General features: G+C 51.7%; 1 protein-coding gene across 3 annotated transcripts in view; it reads right to left on the reverse strand.

Annotated features, from left to right (window-relative positions):
• Nucleotides 1-24166, reverse strand: part of VAV2 (vav guanine nucleotide exchange factor 2) — a 103779-nt gene that overhangs the window by 17916 nt on the left and 61697 nt on the right. For all 3 annotated transcript variants that reach the window (XM_061476871.1, XM_061476872.1, XM_061476873.1), the window contains exons 4-9: nt 14854-14922; nt 6602-6704; nt 5651-5749; nt 4191-4259; nt 3462-3562; nt 690-789 (exon numbers count right to left, since the gene is read on the reverse strand). In XM_061476871.1, coding sequence (XP_061332855.1) covers nt 690-789; nt 3462-3562; nt 4191-4259; nt 5651-5749; nt 6602-6704; nt 14854-14922 — 541 coding nt within the window. The remainder of the gene's footprint in view (nt 1-689; nt 790-3461; nt 3563-4190; nt 4260-5650; nt 5750-6601; nt 6705-14853; nt 14923-24166) is intronic.

A 24166-nucleotide genomic window follows, 5' to 3' on the forward strand; every position in this document is an offset into this window, starting at 1 on the left:
AACCGTTGGCTTGATGTGAGATCCAGAGAACAGGCTTTAAAAAAGGATTAAACCCAGTTTTAGCCCTGAGCTGGGCTGCTGCTTCTGCATGGTAAAATCAAAGAGCGTTTGCAGAAAGCGACGTAACATGTACAGACAGCCCAGCAAACTCAGATTAGCATCAAGACCAAAGCAGGAATTAAAGCTGGGTAAAAACAGCAGCTCAAACAAAGCATCCCTTCTGGGGCTCCTTTGATTTACTGAATATCTGGATCAGACCCTATTTACGCTAAGCCTTTACATTGGGTAGGAGGACAGGGAGCACCCTGAGCATTCGCCTGGGGACATGGGGACTGTCCCTGACACCGTGTGTGACCTTGGGAAGCCACACAGCTCCTGGCTGGGGACACTCAGTACCTTTGGGTCTCCCTGCATGACTCAAAAGAGGAACTTGTCCACAGCCAGTCCCTCTCTAACAGTCACCTGGATTGGTTTAACCTGGATAAATTCGGGGATAAGGACAGGGCATGTGTCTGGTGGGGAGATGAGGGGCAAGCAGGGGATCAGGACAAGACAACCCCCAGCTTTGCTCCCTCTCTGGGCAGCACAGGCTCACCCCACATCCCTCCCCTCTCTAGCTAAATCATTCCCAATACACTGCTCTCCAGCAAGTCCCCGGGGTGGGCAGCCCTCACCCACTGTCCACTCACCTCCACCTTCTGCCTGACGTCCTCCCTGTTGGCCAGGAGGTGGTTGAGCGTGTTCTGGGCGTACTCCATGTGGCTGCAGTACCTGCCGTAAATCAGCAGCCTGGAGAGGGGAAATCACCGAGTTAATCGGAAACACTTGCTGGCAGTTATAACCTGTTATAAAAGATATATATGCTTATATACAGCAAAAGGACAAGGCAAACAGCTATTCCCATATAACTGCTTAGCAAAGTATTAACACTTTTTTACTGCATGGCTTTTTAACATTTAAATCGTTTGAAGTTTCCAGAGCTGCAGCCCGTGGGGGTGATTCAGCTCACAGGAGTGGCCAGAGGAGCCCATTTTTGGAGGCTCCATACCTCATCCCTCATCCCTCCGCTCCCCAGTGGGATGTATTTAACCACTTCTTCTCAGAGCACCATGAGAACCCCAGCTCCACAATGAAAGACCTTCCCTAGAGCAGTTACAAGGCGGTACCCGCACCCCAGGTATGACAGCTCTAATGTGCAAAGAAGCAGCAAGGAGCTGGCGCCGACCCGTGCACAAGCTGCACCACCACCAGTGCTCGCCTCTCCCACCCCAGCAAGGGTCTAGAGCAGGAGGGGTTGGGTGCTGAACCCTGCAGCCCAACCTCGTCTGCCAGTCAGCTTGTTCTCAGGACCCCACCATCGCCACAACCCCCCGCTCCGGTGCTCCGGCTGTGCCACATCAGCACCAGGGCTCGCTGAGGCAGAGCCGGGATGTGCTGCAACCCCAAACAATGACAAAAATCCATTTCCGAGAGCATTTCCGAGTGATCTCGCTCAAGCCCACACATTCATCTCCCCAAGAGCCTTCATTTCCTGAGCCACAGCTGCTCACGGCCCAGAAGGCGATCGCCAGCACCGTGGCTGATGAGTGTCCCTCTCCCCACGGGTTTGTGGGTATTTCACCAAGTAGGGAAGAAGGCAGCAAGAAACTCCTGGTCCATCCTGATCCATGTCACAGCCTTTGGAAACACGGTGAGGCTCTGTATGGACACCCAGAGCTATAAATCTAAAGACTGACAAAACCAGAGCAGTTTTACTGTGGATTCCCCCATTTTCCTCCACTTCACTCATTAATCCTGCATGACAGGTTTGGGTTTTCCCCCCTTCCTTGCCGTTAACTGCATTGCTGCTGATAAGACACATATTCCATTACACACTGCAACTCATCCATTATTTTGGAGCCTCATCTCTCAATGGAGACAATCTGGGAGCACCTGACCCGGTGTCACTCCATGAACACGGGACTCTCAGACCCTGGCAAGGAACTGAATGGGGAGATTTATGGGAGCCGCAGTCCCCGGCGAAGCAGCAGCCAATACAGATTACTCTTCTGCCTTTTCCCCCTGACAACTTCTGAACATGCACAATCGTATCTACCTTGCCAGCACTCAGAGAATTTCAAAGAGGCTTCAGGAGCATAAATTCAAACCTCTGGCTTTCAGAGAAAAAGATTTACAAACTATTTCCTGCAAAAAACCCCACCAAAGCCCAGCCTGCAAAGCAGAGGAGCAATACATCACTGCGCCGGGAGGTCTCTGAGGGTGCGCAGGGAAGTGAGAGCTATTTGTCACAGATACATCCGATGGGGGAAGGTCCTGCATACAGGAACCAAGTGGGCACTCTGGAGGTCCAGGTTCCCTTCTTGGTGGGGCAATGCTGTCTCCCCAGGTGAGCTCACCTCCTCTTCCTCCACCCCCATTTCCCTGCTGTAATGTGGGATCATGGACTTTCCTGACATAGGAGAAGACCCTGCCTATTTAGATCAGGTTGCTCAAAACTCTTCATCCCCAAGAGCCCCGTTTTGGTGGCTTTGACCCCAAATTTTTAAATTATTTGCATTCTTCTTTGGATTTTTTTTTCTTTTAACTCAGAGGATATTTCCTTTTTAACAAGGGGCTGTCTCTGGGAATGATGGAATATCTGACCTTACGGTGTGTTATTAATGCAGATGGTATTTCTGCAATTATTGACTTCTGAATGGCATTTCTGTGTCTAGACACTGGTTTAATCACAGTGAAATAACACCCTGGCAAGAATCCATGATGATTCAGGCCTTTGATTACTATTAAGGATATTAAAGGCTTTTATTAACCTTATCTTCGCGTTCTGGGGTACTCCTGCCTTCAGCTGCCAAAACACAGAATCTATTATGTTTGCGAAAGCAACTTCTACATTTACACATCATGCTATAGGTGCACGACAAGAGCGGTGCCAAACCCGCGGTGTTTGGGCATGAGCCATCACTCTGATCTCACCAGAGCAAGGACTCATCCCACCACACCACAGCCCCTCAAAGCCCCAGTGCTGCTCGTGGGAGGAGACTACGCTAAACCCATGGAGACAAGTGAGGTTTTACTCCATTCCAGCTCACCATATCCATGATGTTCCTATCATTACATCCCTATAAACACATTCTATGCTCAGCCTGCAACCAGCCAGTCTCATGCAGGATGCTTTGAGCCCAGCAATGTTCAGGCATGGACACAGGCGTGCAGGAACAAGCGCCCACAGGAACCCCATGCATCAGCCATGGTGGTCAGAGAGATGTCCCAGCCTGACGTGTTTGTGGCTGGAAGTGTCAGCACCGAGCAATGTTCCAGCCACTTGAGAGCATTCAGCTGTGGAGGACACAAACCTGGTCTGCTGTGACCTGCACTTCTGCCCAAAGCTCAGAGATGAGCCCTGCAATCGTTATCCCAGCTCTGTACAAACTGGAGCTGCCTGGAGACCAGGGCTCCTTTACCTCTCTTTGAATTCCAGAAACACTTTTGCCAGGCTGCTTCCTCCAGACATCATAGAGACGTCGATGGCTCTCAGGAAACTGAAGTGCACTTTAATTAGGTCCTAAACAAAAAAAACCCAATCAATACTTTAAACACATCCAAAGCGAGTGGGCACAAACAGCCTGAAGAAGCACACGTTCACTGCCAGATCAGACAGGCATTTTCTCTTCTTTTTTTTCTTTTCCCCTTTTCTTAGCTGCTTTTAGAGTAAGTTGTTCTAGTGAGATGCAGCCCTAGATGGCCGGGAGTACACGGGTGTAATTCCACCAGGAGGTTATTCAGCGATAAATGCCCCCGCATTTCCATGTGTATTAAAGTCCCTTTTGGAGGCCTGGAGCAGCAGAGGAGATGGGCAGGCTCTGACCAAGACCTCAGCATGGAAATAAATCCCTTCATCCCAGTGTGCCCCAACCACCACTAAGTACAGCTGAAATACACAGCCCCAGCCCTGCAACATTCTCCGTATAAAATTGTTTTCTTACCTGGAGTTCATATAATCCCCAACTCTAAAATTGAGTGTTAAAGAATATCTCCTAAACCCGTGCAAGCTCCGCAGCACATGGAGGATTGAACCTCTACAGGTGAATGCACAAATCTCATATGAAATCTGTCCCCCTCCTCTTAAGCAGAAGAGGTCTGAGCTGCCGTGAAAGGAGCACAGATTTAAGCCACAATGCCTGTGCCGTTACCTCCAAATTGATAAAGATAGCTTCCATGTCTTGGGGAGTCAGTACCAGCCGCAGTGGGTTCATATAGTTCTGCAAGAGGTAAATGGAAAAGGGATTGAAATACTGGAGAGGCGAGGACAAGGGGGGGGGGTGCAGAGGTGGGGGGTCCTGCTTTACCGGCTGCAGTTACCTGGCAGGGAGAAGCTGGGTTTTAACCAATTTAAGCACTTGCAAAGGCAGATGAACGACTGTGTGTTTGTCCAATCCAGGCTGTGCCAGGGACCCCAGCAGGGCCAGGACCCCCCTGAGCTCCCCGTGGCACTTCCAGGCATGGGGAGGTGCAGGACCCCCCCCAAGGGTGGGCACAGCCCCTGTCCCACTGCCCCGGGAGGGGATTGCACACACACAGATCCTTCCCCCACTGCAGTCAGGAATAATTCAGCTCTTTGATTATCTCACCAGAATTCTGCCCTTGGGAAGGCACCGATAATGTGATTGCTTCGGAAATGCCTTTCTGAACAAATACATATTAATAGAAACGTCCCCATGACTTGTAGCTACAAAACCATCCCTCATGTGATGAGCCATACCCATAACCCACCATCAGAACCCACTAGGCCTTTACGAACTTCTCTAATGGATATGAAAGCTGTAATTTAACTCTTCCTTTGGAGTGAACCAGGAGGGCTGTGGCTGTTTCCAAGGAACAAGGGTTACTTATGTGAATGACATGTACACTGGGACGTTTTCATGGAAAATGGGAAACGTTATTCCATCGTGCCAGCTTCCCTCACATTCTATGATTTTTCACAGGAACTTGCAGCAAACAGAGGCAAATAATTGCAAAAGGGGAGGAACCAAAAGCGTTTTGGGCTGATTGGAAATGGCAGCTGGATTTTCACTATTGCTCTTCATTCCTGCTGCTTTCCTCGGGGCAAAAACCACGCCAGGCTCCAGCCATGCCCACCACTCCGCTGCCGTGCTGAGGTGCTCGTTCTCACTTTGATTTGAAAGACACAATGATAATTTATGAAAGCCCATAAAACCCTGTGAATTTAAGCAGCAAAATGCTACTTTTAATGCAATTAGTTCAAATGAAAAACCAGCACCTCTGAAAAACACCCCGAATGAAGAAATGATCCCATGGCAATCACGCAATGAGATCTGCGGACTCGGCTCCTATGGGCACGCACAGTGGCTGAGCCTCCAGCCCAGGCAGGGGACACAGTGGGATGGGTTCAGCCTCTTTCCAACAGGCACTGAGCAGACAAAAACGTGCTGGTTGGCTCCTGCAGTTATGGCTGCGCACTTGTGCCGGTCAGGATGGGTTTTCTGGATCTCCCTCTCCAGTTTTACATGTGAACACATCGATCCTGCCCCAACATCTGCCAGCTCTCACTGCGACAACCAGTACAGCAAGACTAATGGGAGACCAGGATGACGGCAAGGTGACAGCATAGAGGAGATGCCTCAGTTCTTACCTTTTCTATATCCTCAAGTGTTTTGTAGTACTTGGCCTCAGTTTCTTGGATTTCTAGCAAACAGCAATTTCTTTTGTCATCTTCTGTCATTCCCATTTTCTAGAAAAAAGGAAAACCAACACATAATAATCTCCAGAATGGTCCAGCCACCTTCTCATGCAGCACAGAGCTCCAGTCAGCCTTCAATGAGAGCCAACCCAGAACCAGCTCAAGCCTGGGAAGTCAGGAGAGCTCTGTTACTGCTTTATGTTAAAGAAAACTATTTTTATCCAGAAAAATTAGGAAGGATCCTGTCTGTACTATCCAATACGTTTCAACACACTCAACATGATTCAGCAGTGGGGTTTCACTGCTCTTGTGCAGGAACGGGGACCCTCTGTACACCCCCTTACAACCCCTAGCTCAGACGTATGTGCTGGATGGAAACCAGTATTTCAATCAATGCATCTTACCTGCATGTATCTGATCTGAAGCATGCAGAAATACAAGAACTGGATTAGCATGACACACACATAACTGCAACAAATCTTTACAATCCCAACACTTGGCCAGACATAGGGGTGCTTCTATTTAAAATAGACTTTTTTTGCTCAGGGAAGGGGAGGAAGGGAGTCGGAGCCATGGGCTCCATCGCTGTGCAGCAGTGTGCAGGAAAACGGACAGCACTGAGGAGGGGACAGTGGTAAATTGCCAGTTACTGACCGGAACCCTGCACTGCCCGGCTGTGCGACACCGGCCGGCCCCTGGTGCCCCTCAGGGAAGCCCTTCTGGGCTGGTCCCGTCCCACCTGAGCTCACTTTTACTGCTTGCGAGGGAGCTCAGTTTCAGGATTCAAAGCATTCACTCCCCTGCAGCATCACTTGTCATGGGTGGATGGTTATTTATTTAATTGAACCCTCCCACTTCCCCTCCCATCAAGGTGCAGCTTTAAAAATGCAGATAAATTGTTACCATGGGCTGCTGAACTTCCACTCTGATGATATCTTCATAGATATCATCGCCTTCATCCTCGCAGGGGACGCAGTCGTAAATATCCTCCCCCAGGTCATGCTCACTGGAATGAGAAGGGGAACCATTTGCCAAGGTCACTGCCTCTGCCCCAGGCCAGCCAGTGACCACCTTGGCACAAGGAGGACAACCATGACAATACAAAAAGCCCACAGCGCTGATGGGCTCAGCCCACAGTCTCTGCATCAGGAGACTCCGTCTTCCCAGATCAGTACCCACTGCACATCTCTTCCCGCTCACCGGAGGATGAGAAAGGAGAAAGGCACGGGCAGGGATGGCAGCCAGGACACTGCTCTGAGCCCTGTGCTGAGCGCGTGGCGATGCTGCTCCAGCATCAGCTGCCAGCTCTGCTCCTGCAGAGTTTGTGCTCGTCCCATAGAGCACTCAGCAGGACCATCGAGGTGCTGCAGCCACCAGGGCCAGCCCCACCAGCCTCCGGAGCTGCCCACAGCCTCCTGCTCATCTCCTGCCTCCTCTTCAGGACAGAGAGCAGCTCCTGTGCCAGTGGCTTTACCTACGTTACACTTAGAGAATACACTTTAGTGGGTTGGATGTTGGCATGTTAAAGCACTGCCTCATTCTTGGTCTGATCATGCTTTTTTTTCCAACAAAAAAGACCTTCTTCATGCAAAAAACATCACTCCTTTCCCCCAGTGGGGGCTGCAAACTGGTGAAGGAGCCCATGTCCATTCAAAGCAGTAAAGCTTTGAATAATCACCCAGTAATCACTGAATAATCACCCAAAGACTCCGTGCACAGGTAGAAGCATCCCAGCCCTGCCTCACTGAGGGGGAGTGTGACAGGGCTGTGCAGGACCCACAGCGACACCTGGACCAGCCACAGCCCCACTTCCCTCCAGTCCAGGTTTAAAAGCTCCAGATCCAGCTTCTCTGGGGATACACCGAGTCCCATGAAGCACAATCCCTGCACTGATGGGCAAACTGGGCGATTTTACCTCTAATGTTACCCAGAGGAGGGGAGCGCTCTCCTGGCCACCATAAGGTGAGCTTGGCTGATGCTCAGCCTGGTGATGCTCAGCCCCAGTTCTGAGCAGAGGCCAGTGATAATGTTTACAACAAAGATAAATGAAGCAGCAAAAGTCATGCTCTCAAAATCAGCCACATCACTTTGGAGACGCCCCTGCAAGCACGTGCTTGAAAGGCATCACTAGAGCTCAATTTGTGTTTAAAGCTTATGCTGTGAGGTACTGAGCTGCCATCTGAGTTTATGCAGCCCTGCCAGGGACTCCCAAGTCTTAGAGCACTTCTGAAAATTCAACCCATAGTAAATACCAATTAAGAGCAGCAATTTTAGCTCTCAGATCCACAGGTGTTGATTGCTAACGGCTCCCACTGAAGTCAGCCCCATGGGATCAGCACAGCATGAAACGCTGGAATATCAAACAGAGCTCGGTGTTTTATGAGCTGCCTCATTCAACATGGGTATTAATTACAGACAAATATATTTAGGTGTAGAACTGCACTCAAACTGTAACACTCGACATCTCTAAACTACATAGCACAGAGCAGCAGAGTACATCTGCTTACAAAACTCGGCTTTATTTCTTTTCTAAATACAGTTCTTTCTATTTTTATAAACAGATTTATTTAATAAAAATTTGGGGATTTTAAATAAATACACTGGCGTGATGTATCCATCCCATTCTCCCTGAATGATGCATTGCAGCTGCTGTAATAATGCCTACTAATAGCTGGTGATCCATCTTCCCCTTCCCAAGTGTCGCCGTCACCAGCATTATCTGTACCAATATTTATATTCTCTCACTCCTTATCCAGACCAAGTAACTCCCAGATCCTGATGAATGTTCCCGCCCGCACCTCTCAGATTCCTGCCTGTCTCTCCATACATCACTCCCCTGGCTCGAGGGCCATTAGGGAACGTATGGTTGGGTTAATGTCCCGAGCAGGAGCCCGGCTGGTGTGACACGACTGCAGGAGAGCTGCGGGATGCTGCTGCTGGAGCTGAGCCCTGATGCCGCTCAATGGCTGGTATGGGCCATGTGCAAAGGAGAACAGAGCATCTTGAGATGACCCCAGAGCCCCGCATCCTGAGCATCCTCTCCCCACACAAGCACAACCAGGTGCCACGTCCAATCCTCAGACCCCAGCCTGGTGCTGCAGAGGGGCCTCCTCTCCTCCATCACCAAGGAGCCACCAGCTCTGGTCTGCGGCTGGGCACACACCAGGACATCACTGTGAGGAACCCAGCAGGCAGCGTGAGATGCTGACGGGGTTTTGCTAAATCTCAGGCTGCCTGGAGAAGGACGGGGGTTCACTGACCTCCCCCAGCCTGGCCCTACCCAGAGCTCCTCTGGGCCACCAGGAAAGGGGCAGCAATGCCCACCAAGAGACAACACAGCAGATTTGCCTGCAGAGCTGCCAAGAGCCGTGTGACAGATACTGCACCCACCACATGGAGCCACATCCTGACAGCACTTCACCACTTTCATTGCTCTATCGAAGGGGCTCAGCCCCGCTGTTTCACTCGCTCCCGCCCATCCACACCAATACAAGCACTCCCCATCTCCAGTTTCTGGCATCAGGAAAAAATTAGGAACAACCCTGGTCCTGGGGCCATCTAGAAAGACACCTCCACTTCAGAGCCTAGGGGAGAGGCACCAGAGATGCTCAAACCCGATAGCCATGGTGGTGTTAGAACAACAGCACCTTTGTCCAGCAGACCCTTATTTATTAAACCCATGCCCAGTACACCTCTGAGGAACACCAGAGGTGCTGCTTTTACAGGGAGCAGTAAAACATGCAGATGAGCCTCTCCTGGCACGTGCACAGCGGCTGATGCTGATGCTTTGCTCATGTTGATCCACATCAGCCTCTGCACTTTGTCTGCCAGGGTTGAAAATACACACACCCCCTCCCCATCATTAAAAGAGAACAGGCATTGGGATGATTTTAGCCAGTGGCAACCTAAGAACACACTGGTGTTAAATGCCATAAGGGAAAGGAGAGCAAGGCAGGTATTTTCTGTGTTCAGCACAGACCCCTGCTGTGGGAGGCAATAAATTCAGCATCCCAAGCATGTCATGCCTAGACTGAACAACTTGAGCAAGGAAAGCCATACCTTCACCTTGTTCTTCACAAAGAAAAGCAATTTACTCCTCCAATAAAAGCAGCAGAGCCTGCAAGTTACCCACAGGTATCAGAGCCTATGATCTACTGCCTGGATTAGGAGATACATTGACAGCTCTGGGTTTAGGAAGGGATTTTATGAACCCTTCAGAATTCATGCCAGCATTTGCAATTACTGCTATTGGGATGGATGGAACCAGCTTTGGGCTGGCAGCACCTTGCCTTGCCAGGAAAGCTTTTCATACCTAAGGCAATTTGAGGCAAAACCAATGCTTTTGGCTGAGCTCCTCCTCCTTGGCCATGCCTGCTCAGTACATGCCCAAGCAGGCAGCAGCCATGCCAAGGAGCAGCTCCCTTAGCAGTGGGACCGGTGCCAAGCTGCTGCCTCGGAGTGAGGGATAAACAGGGATACAGAAGGAGGGAGCTGGAGAAGAGCAGGGTTCCTCCATGATCCCAGTACCTGCCGGTGCCATTCCCCCAGATAGGAAGCCAAAATGGAGTTAGTTTGAGGAAGAACCTCACTGCCCTGGGTGAAGGCACCGGTCCCACTGTTCCCACTGCTGGGAACCCGTGTGGATGAGGAGGGTAATCAGGGAAGCTCTGAAGGTCTTGAGGGCCACTGAAGAACCTCCTAATCCATTAAAGCTGTTCCAGGAATGTGATTTGTACCAGGCTCAAGAATTTGAAGATGAGCCCAAGCAAGGCCTCAGGGCAAACCCAGCACACGCTGCTCTCGCTCTGAACCACCAGAACCACCAAGAGCAGAAGTCAGAGGAGGAGGAGGGAGAGGAGCTAAAATACGACAACCCAAACAGAGCTCCAGATTTCCAGCCCTGTGGCTGAGGTTCAGAGCCAGAAGACCTCAGAGCCCTGCCAGGTCCAGGCTGGAAAGGAATGTGCAGGTTCCCCAGGACAGCTGCCAGGCTCCAGTTCACCCCAGTAATCCTCCACTTTCTCATTCTTACTCTGCACTTACAGCTATAAATAGGGAGTTCATCCGAGCAGCCCCCTCACTCAGGGTCCCTGTCAGACAGGGACAAGCAGAGTCCTGTATCTGCAGCACATCTGGCAGGCTTGTGTTTCAGGGCGAAGGAGTGCAAGGTGTGCAGCCCCTGAACGTGAGATCTTGCAGGGTTTTAATTAGCCAGATTGTACTTGGATGGAGACACATGTCTGGAAATAGCAGGAGAAGCCTTTTGCCATCTATTCCATTCAGGTCTTATGTTCCCCATTCAAAGAGGAACATTATAATCCCAAGAATGAGCCTCACCCAGTTACAGCAGCTAGCATGATCCCAGCAATGGCAGTAGCAGCACATATAGAATCCTTTACTGGTGACAAAGAAGAAAAGACACATTTACAAGTGCAAAGGCTCGAGTGCTGTATCCCACAGAGCCGTTCATTTAACTGGCTGGCAAGTGTGGCTTTTCCAACACTACAAAGCCCAGGAAAAAAGTGGCAGCTAACTTATCTCACCTTGGCTCCTCTACTCGGTACTGCTTTAACGCGCTAGAGAAATTCTGCTGAGCACATCACTGCCTTGGAAGATGCAAGGAGGCAACGCTGGTGACAGCAGTGAAAGAAGGAGAACCTTCAGCAGGAAGCTCGTGGCAGAAGACAGGTTGGTGGCAAAGTCTGTGCCCCACTGAGCTGCATTGCTTGAGGAACTGAGGCCAGACAGATCTCCTGCAACTCCCCTTCTCTGTGTGGCAGGTTTGGGAACACCTCACTATCCCCAGTGCTTCCACTGGGGACAAATCTCCAGTGAGATGCAGCTCACAACAAGACCAGGAAACACCGACCTGTGGGATGAAGCTCCTGGCTCCAGTGCAGGGCTTGGTGGGGAGCTTCTGTTCAAAACACTGGCTTTGCCCTTTTTACAACAACACAGCTTCTCCCTTCAAACCAATTCCCTTCGGAAGGGATGAAAAAAAAAAAGGCAGAAATCATGCAAATTAAATGTTTCATCATGTCAAACTATTCATAGCAATTCTACCTGCCTGAATTCCTCAAACAGCTACAAAACAACCCAAACCCCACCCCACATGGTGGGTGCAACCCACCGAATCTGCTGGCCTTTGTGCCACCACAGAGGGACAGTGCCATGAAGTGCAGAAGGTTCGTGATAGAAAACATTCTGGTGCTGTGAAGAGGACCAGAATCAAAGGCTCTCATCAGCTTAATGAGAGAAAATAACTGGAGAGAGATTAAGGGGCAGCACAGCAAATCTAACTGAAATGTGAGGTGTAACTTCAGAAGCACCAGAGGGGTTTGGGGCAGCTGAAACAGCCACCAGAGACGGAAAGCGGTCGGTGGGGAGGATGCTCAGCAGCCACGTGGGAAGCAGCAGCTCCCATCACTGCAGACCTGCGGGAGCATCCTCAGCACGAGCAGCACGGTCACTGATTGCAGGGCCAGCTCCCACGGGCTCCCCCCGCCCGGCTGCTGCGCTGGGCTCCGGGCTCGCTGGGACAGCGCAGGCAGCAGAGGGGGCACGGCCCTTTCCTGCTCCCCAGCATGGAGGAGGCTCCGCTCGCAGAGGCCGCCCCTGCCCTGCCATCTGCCCGCGCAGCAAACCCAGGGGCCAGCGGGCTGGGGACAGGGAAAGAGAAGTCCCAGGCTCCCCGGACACCCTCTGTGCCGTGCTCCCGTCCCTCCCCAGCACCAGCTGCTCTCTTGGCTCCTGCGCTGGGCTTCGTTGGGGGTTTTAAACAACAGCCGCTTCCAGGCACTTCTCTGCCTTGACCTGCTGGGGCTGACCCAGCGCCGGGGAGATGCACGCAGCCCAGGGTAACCCGTGATACTGAAGGTGAGCACCAGACCGCTCCGTTTGGGGTTGAAATGAGGAGTTTTGATGCTCTCCAAAACAGCCGCTTTTACCAGCCCCCAAAATGTCTCGTTAGAAACTGCTCAATATTTAACCTGAGCTTATCCAAGCAGCACAATGCCCAGAGAGAGCTCCCTTTGGGACACTCATCTCTCCCGGTGGTGCTGAGTCCACCGGGATCATCCCTCCTCGGCCCGTCAGGGACAGAAGGCTGGGCACTTGCAGCAGCACAGTGGTTTTTACAGTGGTCTTATGGGCAGAACCATTCATCCTGCCAAAATGATCCAAAGGAAAAAAACAGCTGCACTGATGCACCACATTAGTGTGGAAAAAAACACCCAAAGGTGGGGTCTCTCCTCCAAAAAGGAGGACTGCTGCCTCCAGCTCGGTCATGGTTCCTTTCATGCACTGGGTAGCTTCACTGCTTGTTGTGGAAATCACTTCCTTGCCTCCAATGAAGCATTTCGGGTGCACTTGGATCTTCCCAAGGCTGCTGGATCATCAGCAATATTAAATGCAAAGATGCTGGATGGACTGAATCATGCCCAGCTCGTGAATGATGCCTTTGTTCAGCTGTTTGGAGATCGGCAGCAGCGAAGAAAGAGCTTTTCTGATGTGGTCCCACGTTTGCCAGCACCCAGCAGCGGTGCCCAGCACGCACCATTGTGATCAGCAAGCTTCCAGTGAAACTTTCCTTGTCAAGCCAGAGAGATGCTCTTGTCAAAGGAGAAAGGGGGACTCTTGCTGGTGGGTCTGCAGGCAGTGGGATGGCAGCACTGGTGCTGAGCGGCTCTCGGGATTTCTACATTAGGGGTGAACCACGCCCCCGTTCCATGGCTTGCGTTTCCATGCACAACCTGGCTGCACCAGGAGCACAGACCTGGATGAAGGAATTATTGCAACACCCCCATGGTTTACAGGAGCCTTCCCCCAGGGGTCCTTACTGAAGGTGTAAAGAAGAGGATTTTGCAAAGAATGGGGGGAAAGAGAAAGTTAGAAATTGGAGACAACATGGGAAAAAGCAGAGGGATCGATAAGGAATAAACCTTGAAGCCATCCAAGTGCAGGACCTGGGCATCCCAGACCCTCTCACAGGGGAGCCAACTCACAGCCACGAGCAAAGGTCCAAGAAGCAGCTTGGGAAGCTTCACCTGGACCCCCTGCAGGAGCCACCAGCGCTGGGTGTGAGTTCACACACAAACCCTTCTGCAATTAACAGCACATTTCTGTGTGAGAATCAGGAATTTAAACCCCAATATTAAAGGGATTTTGAGAACTTTCTGAGAGGGAGAGAAAAATGTTCCTGAAAGGATCCCTCTATAAGTTAAAATGTTATTAAAGTGTAGCTGCTGGAGCAGACTGGGAGTGGGGGCTTCCAGGGTACTCCCTTCCCTCGGCTAGTAATTTATGATTTACTTTTGTAATAACTGAAGCCATAAGGAACTCATTGGATTAAAAAGCCTTATTATTTATGTTGTGGAACAATAATATTTAACTGTATAAAGCCACATATCCACCCATGCAGACTTTCCCTCCAGATGAAACAGACTGCACTTGGTTAAGTAAAACCCTGGCTGGCGAGAACGCTGCCATTGAATGCCGATAGCACCCGCGTTTCACCGTGTATTGCAGTTCAAGGTTGCTTTTAAAAGCCTGTTATATCATCACCATGGGCAGCAAAACAGAGACACAGAGACACAGACAAACACAGACACAGAAACCGCAGCAGCATCGCCCCACAGCCCACCAAGCACCAGGGACAGGCGGGACGATCGCTGATCTGCATCCCCTGTGATTTTGGCTGGTGCGGTCTGAAATCATGCACAGGGGATGCAGACCCATGTGCCAGCACCAGCACAGCCCCAAAATGCCATGGCGGGGGGTCCAGCACTGAGTTAGCAATGAGTACCCTCCTGGACCCAGCGAGCAGCTTGGCTTCAGCCATCCTGGAGGATGGATCCCAGCCCTGGATCTTGCAGCTAACAATGGGTTTAGCAGGCAGAGGAGCTCCCCATGGGCTCAGCAACCCAAGTCCCCTAATAAGCCCCCCATACACTCAACCCTATTACAAGTGATGCCTCCCAGGGCTCTACATGGGAATAGACAGACTACTGCAAGAGCACAAGGATCACCTGGTATGATGATCAAAGCAGCCGACACGGCTCTGCCAGCCCCGCTGTCACCTTTCGTCCCACTCTGCTGGATCCACAACGAAATTTTTCCCTTTCCACGTCCCCCCATGACAAGGTGAGGCCACTTACTCTGCCAGCTCCTCCAAGCTCCGATACACATCGTCATCATTTTCCGTGGTCTCCTCCGACGGGAAGGGTCTGGGGAAGGAGAGGAACGACAGTGTTACTGGTGTGTCCCCAGGCAGGCGGACCCTGCAGCCCCAGCCCAAGGACCCCGCTGGGCAGAGGGTGTTTGGGAACAAAGCATTCATTGCAAATACATTTTCTCTTACGGAGGCATCAGCCAGGACAAGCCCATCCCCGCTGCTCTCCGTGGGCAGTGCTGGCACGGCAGGACAAAAAGCCAGGAGAGGCTGATTCACTGCAGGGCACCGGCTGAGCACTGCACCATTTAATAGCACCTCAGAGAGCCGGGTCTGAGCTGCCGCTCGCACTGTGCTGGTGCTGCACAAAGGACTCGGTGCCAATCTCATCCGAGCCTGTGCTGGACTCGTTGAGCCAGAGAAGCACCCTCCCGTCCCCTGTGATGGAACCTCTCTACCCGCGAGCTCCTGCCTGCCCAGCCAGGGCACTCTGAGCCGCTTCCCCCCAGCATCTCCCACCCCTGCCAGCAGCCAACCCCACCAGGATGAATGAGTCCTTAACAAACCCTGGGCTTCCTTGTCCTAACAGCTTAACGACAGCTGAAAAAAGTTAAAACCTGGGGGATTAGGGAAAAGAGACCAAAAGGGCAGAAGGAAGGGGGTAGAAAGCACATTAAAAGAGAAAGGGAGGGAGTGAGGGGAATACAAGAATTCCTTGGCTCGTTCTGAAGTAATAACCAAATAATGTATGAAGAAGATGAAAAATACTGCTTTAATTAAACCCAAACTATTATTGCTGGCGCGGGGCCACGCGGGCTGCGGCTCTGCAGGGCTGGATGCACCTTGCGGCTGTGCCGGGCTCCTGCGGTCGGGCGAGCCCCACTCCAGCTGGAGCCAGGGAATGTGGCTGCAGCCCGGCCCCGAGGCACCGCGGCGCAGGCAGAGGTGTCCCTGGGATGCTGATGCCATGGGGAGCAAACCTGGACACGTGAACTTTTAACTGCCCCAAGGGCAACTTCCCCCGCTTCCCTCCACCCTCCCTGTTTCACAACACATTGCCTCTCCTGAAGGATTCAACACACGGCCTGGCTACCCCCAAATGCGCTATTTTTGGATCCTGTCTCCAGTATGAATCCACTTGTCCCCCCCCACCAGCTTTACTTCACCCTTCCTTTAAGGAGCAGCTTCAGACCAAGTGTTTGAAATAGTGCCCAAACCTGCAGTGAGTTCAGTTAAAACCACAACCAGGTGGTGAGCCCAGGAGGGAAAAGTGACCCCAGCCCCAGGGCAAGGCGATTTCATGCTCCAGCAGCTATCCTGGCTGCCGTGCCCTGCGCGAGATGCAGACCCATGGGACCCATGGAGCCTTGAAGCATGCCCACGTGCAAAGCACCAGCACAGGGGGAGGACAGCGATGGGTGGGAAGAGCAGATGGGGCTGTGCTGGCTCTCACAGTCTCATGGCAAGGCCAGTGCCATTGGACAATGGCCCCAGCACCCCAAATCTGGCACAAAGCTGCCCATGCATTTGTGGCTGGGGGGATGTCCATTCTGGAGAGAAGCTGCAAAGCTCAAAGGTGCAGTGAGAGGCTGGAGGCACCCAGGATCGTTACCAAACCTGTGTTTCCCCTCCCCTTCTGTCCCCTGGGGATCAGTGACAAATACAAGAGCCATGTGAGGCACAGACAAAAATGCCACCAGCTCTTCCTGCAGTGCCAGACCCCATCATGGGAACCTGCCTCAGAGCTCAGCCCCAGCTGGTGAGGGGGAGCAGCATTTCTCCAATGAGACAGGAGGCATCAGGGGTGACCTCTGCTTGAACAGCACTTGTTAAAAGAGTAAAAGATACAACCCAACGCCAGGCATGACCGCCTTTCTTTTACACGCATCTTCTGCTCTTAATCTCTATTGCCTTCTCTTTGCTCACAGAGCCAGAAAGAAAGTAAAAGAGCCACAAAGAAAATTAAAATCACAAGCACATATTTCCAGCCATAAATCTTGGCTTGCGGTGTAATCAGTTGCTGTGATAAACCTTCCCAAGTCAGACGGAGACAGCAAAGAGAGAAAAATACTTTCTACTGCGAGTTTCGTGGGGACAGCAGCTCCATCAGCCCCCGGCTTCACCTTGACCATCAGTAAAGCACCGGAGAGAAAGTCAGGGCAGGGGAGGAATTAATATCCTGTATCTCTGCCATAGCAGCTAATGGCTAAATAAGGATGCAGAATGCAATTAGAAGGGCAGTCACGCAAGGAGAGGGTTACCAAACGGACCATCTAAAACCTGGAGCTGAAGGATGGGTGTTTGGAGGAAGCCCGGGGTTTGCTGTGCTTGCGCCTCCCCCTCCTGCCTGCAACACCAGCAGCTCCGCAGGAGCCTGATCCCACTCAGGAGGGAGAGCAAAAGCCCCAGAAACATCAAACGCCCCCAGAAGAGGCTCTCAGAGGTAATAAACCTCCCAGAGCAGACTTCTGCACAGACAAACCCCACAGCATCCAGCAGCATCGCTCCCAGAGATCAAAGAGGAGAACGAAAGTGGGGTCGATCTGATCTGTTTGTGTTAGCGCCTAGAAGAGAAGAAAAGACCAAGTAATTTGTTCTGGAGTTTAGAGCGAGCTTCTCCTCTTGAGGACACGACTTAGAGCAGATGATCGCTCTCGACACACGATGCAAAGCACCCCCTTGATCTTACAAAACACTTAGGCTACTCTGTGTGTTGGAGACTTGCGCACACGCGGCACACAGAGCCCTGCAATGCAACACTCCGACAAGGAAAGGCAGGAGCAGTCCACAGCCACGGTACAGCACATGGGGATGATCCATCACTATTGCACTGGCACCTAATGCAGAACCCCTGCCTTGCTCTTGGTGGTCACTTGAGTTGCCCATGATCCATCCCACTCCGTATCCTCATCAGCCACCCCCATGATCCTCCGTGCGGGTGAAGGCACTGTGTGATGCACAGCCTGGATGCACTCTCCTCTGCATTATTTAATGGCAAGAGCCAGGTAGGCTGCGCTTCCAACAGCAACAGCAAGACGACTTACTTATTTATGAACATATTTCAGCATCTGGGTGCCTTGTCCTAGCAACTGAAGCCAGCTCTTCACCTCTGCGGTACCGTCACAGAGAATACAGAGGGTCAGGGGTGGGTCAGCTTTAGTCTGATACCTGTGTACAGCAGCATCTTAGCCTCAAATCCAACATGTGACCGAGCAGGGAGGATCTGGCATCATTTATTTTCTCTTTTCCCTATCTTCATTCGATTTCCTGGGGTCAAACACCAGCCCTGGGAACAGAAAGTCTGGCGAGAAGCAGGTGGGGTGGGAATGTCCCACTCGCTGCCCCCCATCCCATGGGGCTGCTCCTACCAGGGGCTGCTGGCGGTGGAGATGCTCTGTCAGCAGATCTGTGAGCAGGTTTACATGACTTGTGCAAACATCACAGAAGGGTGAAGGATTCGGTTCAACCCCTAGTGGGAGCAGGACTCCAGCCTCTAACACCAGCAGAATCATCTCCTGCTATTGTCCTCAGCCCAGCGATCACATCTGAGTGCTTTAAAAAGCAGGCAGAGACCATGAGACCCAGGAAACATGAGCTGCTCCCATCTGCTGTCCCTTCTGCCAGGGATTCCTTCAGCAATGGAAAGGACCAGAGCCTCAGGCTGGTGCAAAGGAGCTTCTGCAGCTCTGCTGGGATGGACGGGGCTGAGCCGAGTCTTCCTGGCTCAGGATCTGGCAGATAAAGGTTTCCATAGCATGGCAGCTACAGGCCGTAATTCCTGGGGAACACTGCTGCACCCTCAGGAGCTGTCCAAAGAAAACCAGGGGGGTTCTGCCAGACGCTCACGCTTGGCTGAAAGCGCGTTCGTTCAGCAGCAGCTTTGGTGGGATCAGGCAGATTAAAGCAGCCTTTAATTTACTGATGTTGCAGGAGGGGGCTGCTACTGATACAGCTGACCAGGGACAAGCAAAGAGGTGACCAGGAGCTGCTTCTCCAGTCCCGCTCTCGACCTCTGAGTTTCGATTCCCATCTGTGAAATGGGAACAGAGTCAGGGAACAATTTTGGTTCAAGTGCTGCAAGATGGATGAAAACCAGGAGATTAATGCCCAAGAGCCATTTTTATAAAGCAGATTGGAATCAATTCTTTCCCTGCAGAACAAGACACACTGGAGCACACCAAAAGCTGCTGAATTTAATTAAAATCACACTATTGTGTTACATTACTCATCTCTGGAAAGAAGCGCCTCATGCTGTGCCAGATTTTAGACATGTCCTCTGAAAAATTATGATTTGCTTTTATTTGTGGTCTGGAACTTGCAAAAATTCTCACAAGATTAATTCTGATGGAAATTCAGTGGGGAAGCAGCAAGCTGCATCATCAGATAGCAGAGATGATGATTCTGCAGGGGAGTACTCGCAGCATTAGCACAGTGCACTGCAGTGCCCAAGGGTTAGCAGCATGCCCTGCTTTATCTTTAGCTCAAATCTGAGCAGAGCTTTTCTGGAGACTACGAGACAAGAAAATAACAGCTCGTATAAATTTATGTTTCACCACATTATCGCATCTTTAAAAAATTCTCATGTCCCTCTGCTTTGCTCAAGAAAGCGGAATGATTTTCTCCACACTTCAGCTCCATGTTGATGATAACAGATGGATAAAACCAAAAGGGGAATCCAGAAACAACTTTCCCAAGAAGAAAGCAGGAAAAATCCCAACCCTGAACCCTTTGGGGTAACAGCACAGCCAGTCACTAGGAAACGACCTGACCCAGGTTAAAGAAGACTCTGGGCAGGCGGCACCGCTCACTGGGAGCACAGGGATAACTCACAGCTGGGATGGACAGACCTGGGATGTACCCCATGAACTTTAGCAACATCCCCACAGGGCTCTGCAACTGCCTCACTTTGGAAAATGCTGCTAAAACGAAAGCCTTGAAACCCCCAGTTTTAACTTGCGGCAGAGCAGCACAAGCAAATCTTTTAGCAGGTCGGGGAGCAGTTTCTCTGCTGTACCCGAGCCCCTGCAGTCCAAAGAAACACGCCAATGAAAACAAGTAACTACCTAAACATCCATCCCTGCAGCTTCCAGAGCAGCACCCACACTGCTCTCGGCATGAAACCAGCACCAGTGTGTCCTGGCCAAGCAGGGACCTACTGTGCACCGTAAACCAGATCTGAACACCTCTGCTGAGCAGCACCTTCTGTGGTCCATAAGGAATAACAGACGTGCACTTCCTGCTCTCCGGAGTGGTGCAAAGGGACGTGGTTTGTCCCAGAGCATCCGAGTGTGCCTCTCGCCAGGCACAGCCCATGTGTTCCCTGTCCCCCTGGGCTGGAGACCCCAGTTTGGGACCACCCATGCCTCAAGTCCTTTACCCACACCTGGGACAAGGGCTGCATTTCAGAGAGACCTTTCCAGCACCCCTGATGTCAGCTGCGTGCTGCCCCTGCTCGGCAGAGGAAGTGGATGAGCAGCCACGAGGCAGGCACATCCCAAAACCCAGCGAGCCCCACGTGTGACTGTTAAGCAAAGCTGAGCGCATTGGAACTGTATCTTCATTATGCAAAGCGGCTGGTGAGGAGGGGGAGAGAGAAACTGCCTTTGCTTTTATTAGCAGATGCTTATGGGGTGACCTCAGCATCCCCCAAGCCTACAAAGCAGCCGCGCAGGAAAACATATCAATGATATTTTTCAGGCTCTCTGAGGAGCAAGCCTGTGAGGACACATACTTGCCAAAATAAATGTGTTAAAAACGTTTTTAGCTGAAAAGGAACTGCTTTTAGCCAAGGACCCTGCTCAGTGACAAGGGAGAAGCCCTGCGGTCACTCCTGAAGAAGGTTTGTCCATGTCACTGGAAACCATCTCCACTCAGCCCCTGGCTCAAGAGATCCGTGGCTGGACCTCCATGGATCTGCGCTGGTCAGTCCCAGGACTGGTCCCAGCTCCCGACTCCCTGGAGCACAGGAGAGCTCTGCACAGCAACCATAGGTGCTTCCAGGCACAGATTCCTTCCACAGCCCTCTCCACCCATTTTAGAGCAATGCTTAAAGCACGCACGATGAACACACCGTGGCAGTAAAAAACTAATGGGCAGGGTACGATTACAGAGAGCACACTGGCAACGAGTAAAACAGTCCTCATAAAACCAATCTCACAGGACAAGAGGTCCTGTAACTCCCACAGCACCCAAGAACCAGCATCTTGGCTTGTATTTCTGTATCTGTTTAAAGGGCAGGTAAACCTCTGCCCAGGGCAGTGTGCTACGCTCACTACGTCTGCCCTGAGAGGAGACCAATGTCACCTGTTCTGCCAACAGGCTCAGCCAGCCACAGACCCAAGGGGGTCCTGCCTTGGTTCCCAGGATGCAGAAAACACAACCAGCACCTTCTCCTTCCCTCCACCACCTGACCAAAGCATGGCCACTGCTCCCGCAGATGAAAACCTCCCTGTGACAAACAGGGCTCACCCCAACTCCCCATTTGCAAACGTTTTTACATCTCTTTTATTAACTGCGGGGCCTTCTGAAGTCACTGAGAGGTTCACTTCATATATAAAGGATTTTCTTAGATTAAGGGCCTCAATGAAAGGCCTTTGAACACTCCAACTCCTTCCCATTTTCAGATGGTTTCACTGTGCACACATTAAAAATGCACGCAGGCAGCATGAGCCAATATTCCTTAACCTCCTGCCTCTCTTGCAAAACTTGGCTTCCAGGAAAAACATATATCTTGGGGAGACGAAAACACACGTGTCCCCCCATCACAGCTCACGTTGAGCACACGGAGCTCACAAGCACGAGGTGGACAAGGGCCGGAGCCCAGCGGACACCGGGACGTGCCATGGGCAGCAAGAACAGGCAGGGCTGCAGCAGGGAAGTGGAAAGGGAAAAAAAAGCTTTAAGGGAAAATAAATCCCGGTTTACTGGGCCCGGCAACAAGAAGCCCCATTGTCCTCCAGGGAGCCGAGTTCGCTGGAGAGAACCTGGAAAGAGTGAGAACTCGTGCTCCAGAGCACGGGAAAGCCTTTGCACAATACCCCAGTGAGACCCCGCTGCTCCTCCCTGCTACAGAATCCTCCCACCAACGTGGAGCATTTAGTGCCCCGTGAGGAGCAGGGTAAGGGCTTAGCAGGACAGGAGCGGGCTCTGTGGTGGGAGCTCCCCATGTCCTGGCTGTAAAATAAAGGCTCTCATTCAGCGACAGCCACGACAGGCAAGGAACACGGCGGTAACCTCTCCCTGGGAGCACTAACGGTCCTCCAGACAGAGCAGGAAAGGGTGAGAAACAACAGCAATTAAACATATTCCCCTCTCCTGAAGCAATGGACAATGCTACACAATGAGGATCTTTTCTGTGTCCCCACACACAAGAGCCCTGTGAGACAACAACGAAAACTCCAGGGAAAGAGAATTATAGCATTCCTGCAGGACCCGTGCTCCCAAACCAGGTCAGGGGCAGTGCTGCCAAGGCTGCCTGTGCCCAAGGAGCAGCAGGTCTCCAGTCCCACAAGCCAGGTGAACAAAGGCTTTTCTCCCCTCCCCATTTCTGAGACACACGCACAAAACTAAGGGATTTGCCCAGGGCCACGTACGGCACCTGAGGCAGAACACAGATCCTGCTCTCCCTTCCACACATCTTCCCTTCGTGCATCACCTTCCTTCTGCGCATTTGCGTGCACAGAACCATCTTTCTTCCAAATGCCTTGAAGAGACAAAACCGTGGCTGTTTCTAGGAGGCACCAATAAGCCTCATAACATCAAGGGTTTGTTACATTGGGCACTACCCAAAAATAACCCAGCGTGGTGGTGGTGGCCCTGGCAACTACACACTGCTTCAGTTAGCGGGAAACGCCGTCTGTTCTCTTCACACAGCCTTGTGCAAGACAGAAACGAGGTTTGCTACCATAAGGGACCATTCCCTGCTTGGGGGACGCCAGCGATGAGCCGTGCTGCAGCAGGACGCTGCTGCCTGCAACTGCTGAAACCTGCATCATGGCTAGAACAGAGCAGGGGAGGACAGACACAGGGGCTGCAGCAGCTGCACCGGATCAAGCACAGCCCCAGCAGCGTGCTGCGAACACAGCATCGCATCAGAGATCGTTTTCTGCCATGTTTTGCTGCTTGTACCTTGTTTCTTGGAAGAAACACTCTGTCATCTCAACACAGCTATCCTGATAGCTATCTGATTTGCTCTGTGAAACAGGGCTTCTCTGACAAGGTTCACGTATCCAGGAATCAGTAAGACAGGAAGGATATTTTTTTCCGTCACTGAATACCATACAAGATTGATTCCTTGATTTCTGTTTTTCTACCCTACCTGCCATGATTTTTTTTTTAAGGGAAGTAATAGGCTCAGGGATTTATTTCATTCTCAATTTGTGTGATCCCGATTCTTAGACCTCAAAAGAGGGGATGGAGCAGAGCCACGTTCATGCACCATCCCAACTGCACTCTATTTACCATGGTCCTGAGCACCATGCCTAAGCCAACGAGACTTTTCCATTTATTTCAATGGCAGCATCCTCATAGTGGGAGGGAAGGTCAGGGATCCCCAGCATCAGTGGGGACCCCAGCGAGCTGAGAGGCAGCAGTGGCTGCCGTGAGCAGCCCCTTTGGGGAGCCAGAGCTGCTGCTGGTTCCCACAGCTAAATTAACTCATCTGAGATCAGTTTCTGTCTTTGAGGCTTTTCTGGAGGTGTGGCAGGAAATCACCTAATCAAGAGGGAAGAACGGGCAGGGATGGACAAGGCGAGGGCTCTGCGCGCTCAGGGGCAGCGGTGATGGGAGCGGGCACCCCGCGAGGGGATTTTCCAGCTAAAGGAGCAACAGCGTTTCCTGTTCTTGCAGTGCTGGCAGTGGGGAGGAGCTGGGTTAATGAGCAGGAAAACAGGGTTAGAAGCAAAGACCCACTAAGCTCTGTGCTATTCTTGTGTCATTACGGTGCCAAAGGCTTCCAAGAGAAGGGATTTTAGTGGGAACTGTAAATGCTGTTTGTAAAATGAAGAAGCAAAAGCCACATAACCACAAGAACAGCAAAGCCTCCCTGCCCTGCATCCCAGCTATCGCCAGCCCTGACAGCAGGACAGCTCAGCAGAAGCAACAGGAATTCAGCCAAAGCCTTCCTAGGGCACAGCCTGCTCCTTCACCCTCTGCAGGACACCAGGACACCCCTGTCTGGAAGGGCTTTGCCAAGGCTGACACAGCAGAGCCTCTCCCAGTGATGCCCCGAGACTTAAACCCAGCCCTGGCAAAGGCACTGCAGCCTGTGTGTGGGTTCCCCCTCACCCCCCGCCTCCCAG

This window comes from Pezoporus flaviventris, unplaced genomic scaffold, assembly GCF_033815535.1.
Source record: "Pezoporus flaviventris isolate CSIRO_AGI_PZ_B2104156 unplaced genomic scaffold, CSIRO_AGI_Pfla_v1 ptg000097l, whole genome shotgun sequence".
NCBI classification, from domain to species: Eukaryota; Metazoa; Chordata; class Aves; order Psittaciformes; family Psittacidae; genus Pezoporus; species Pezoporus flaviventris.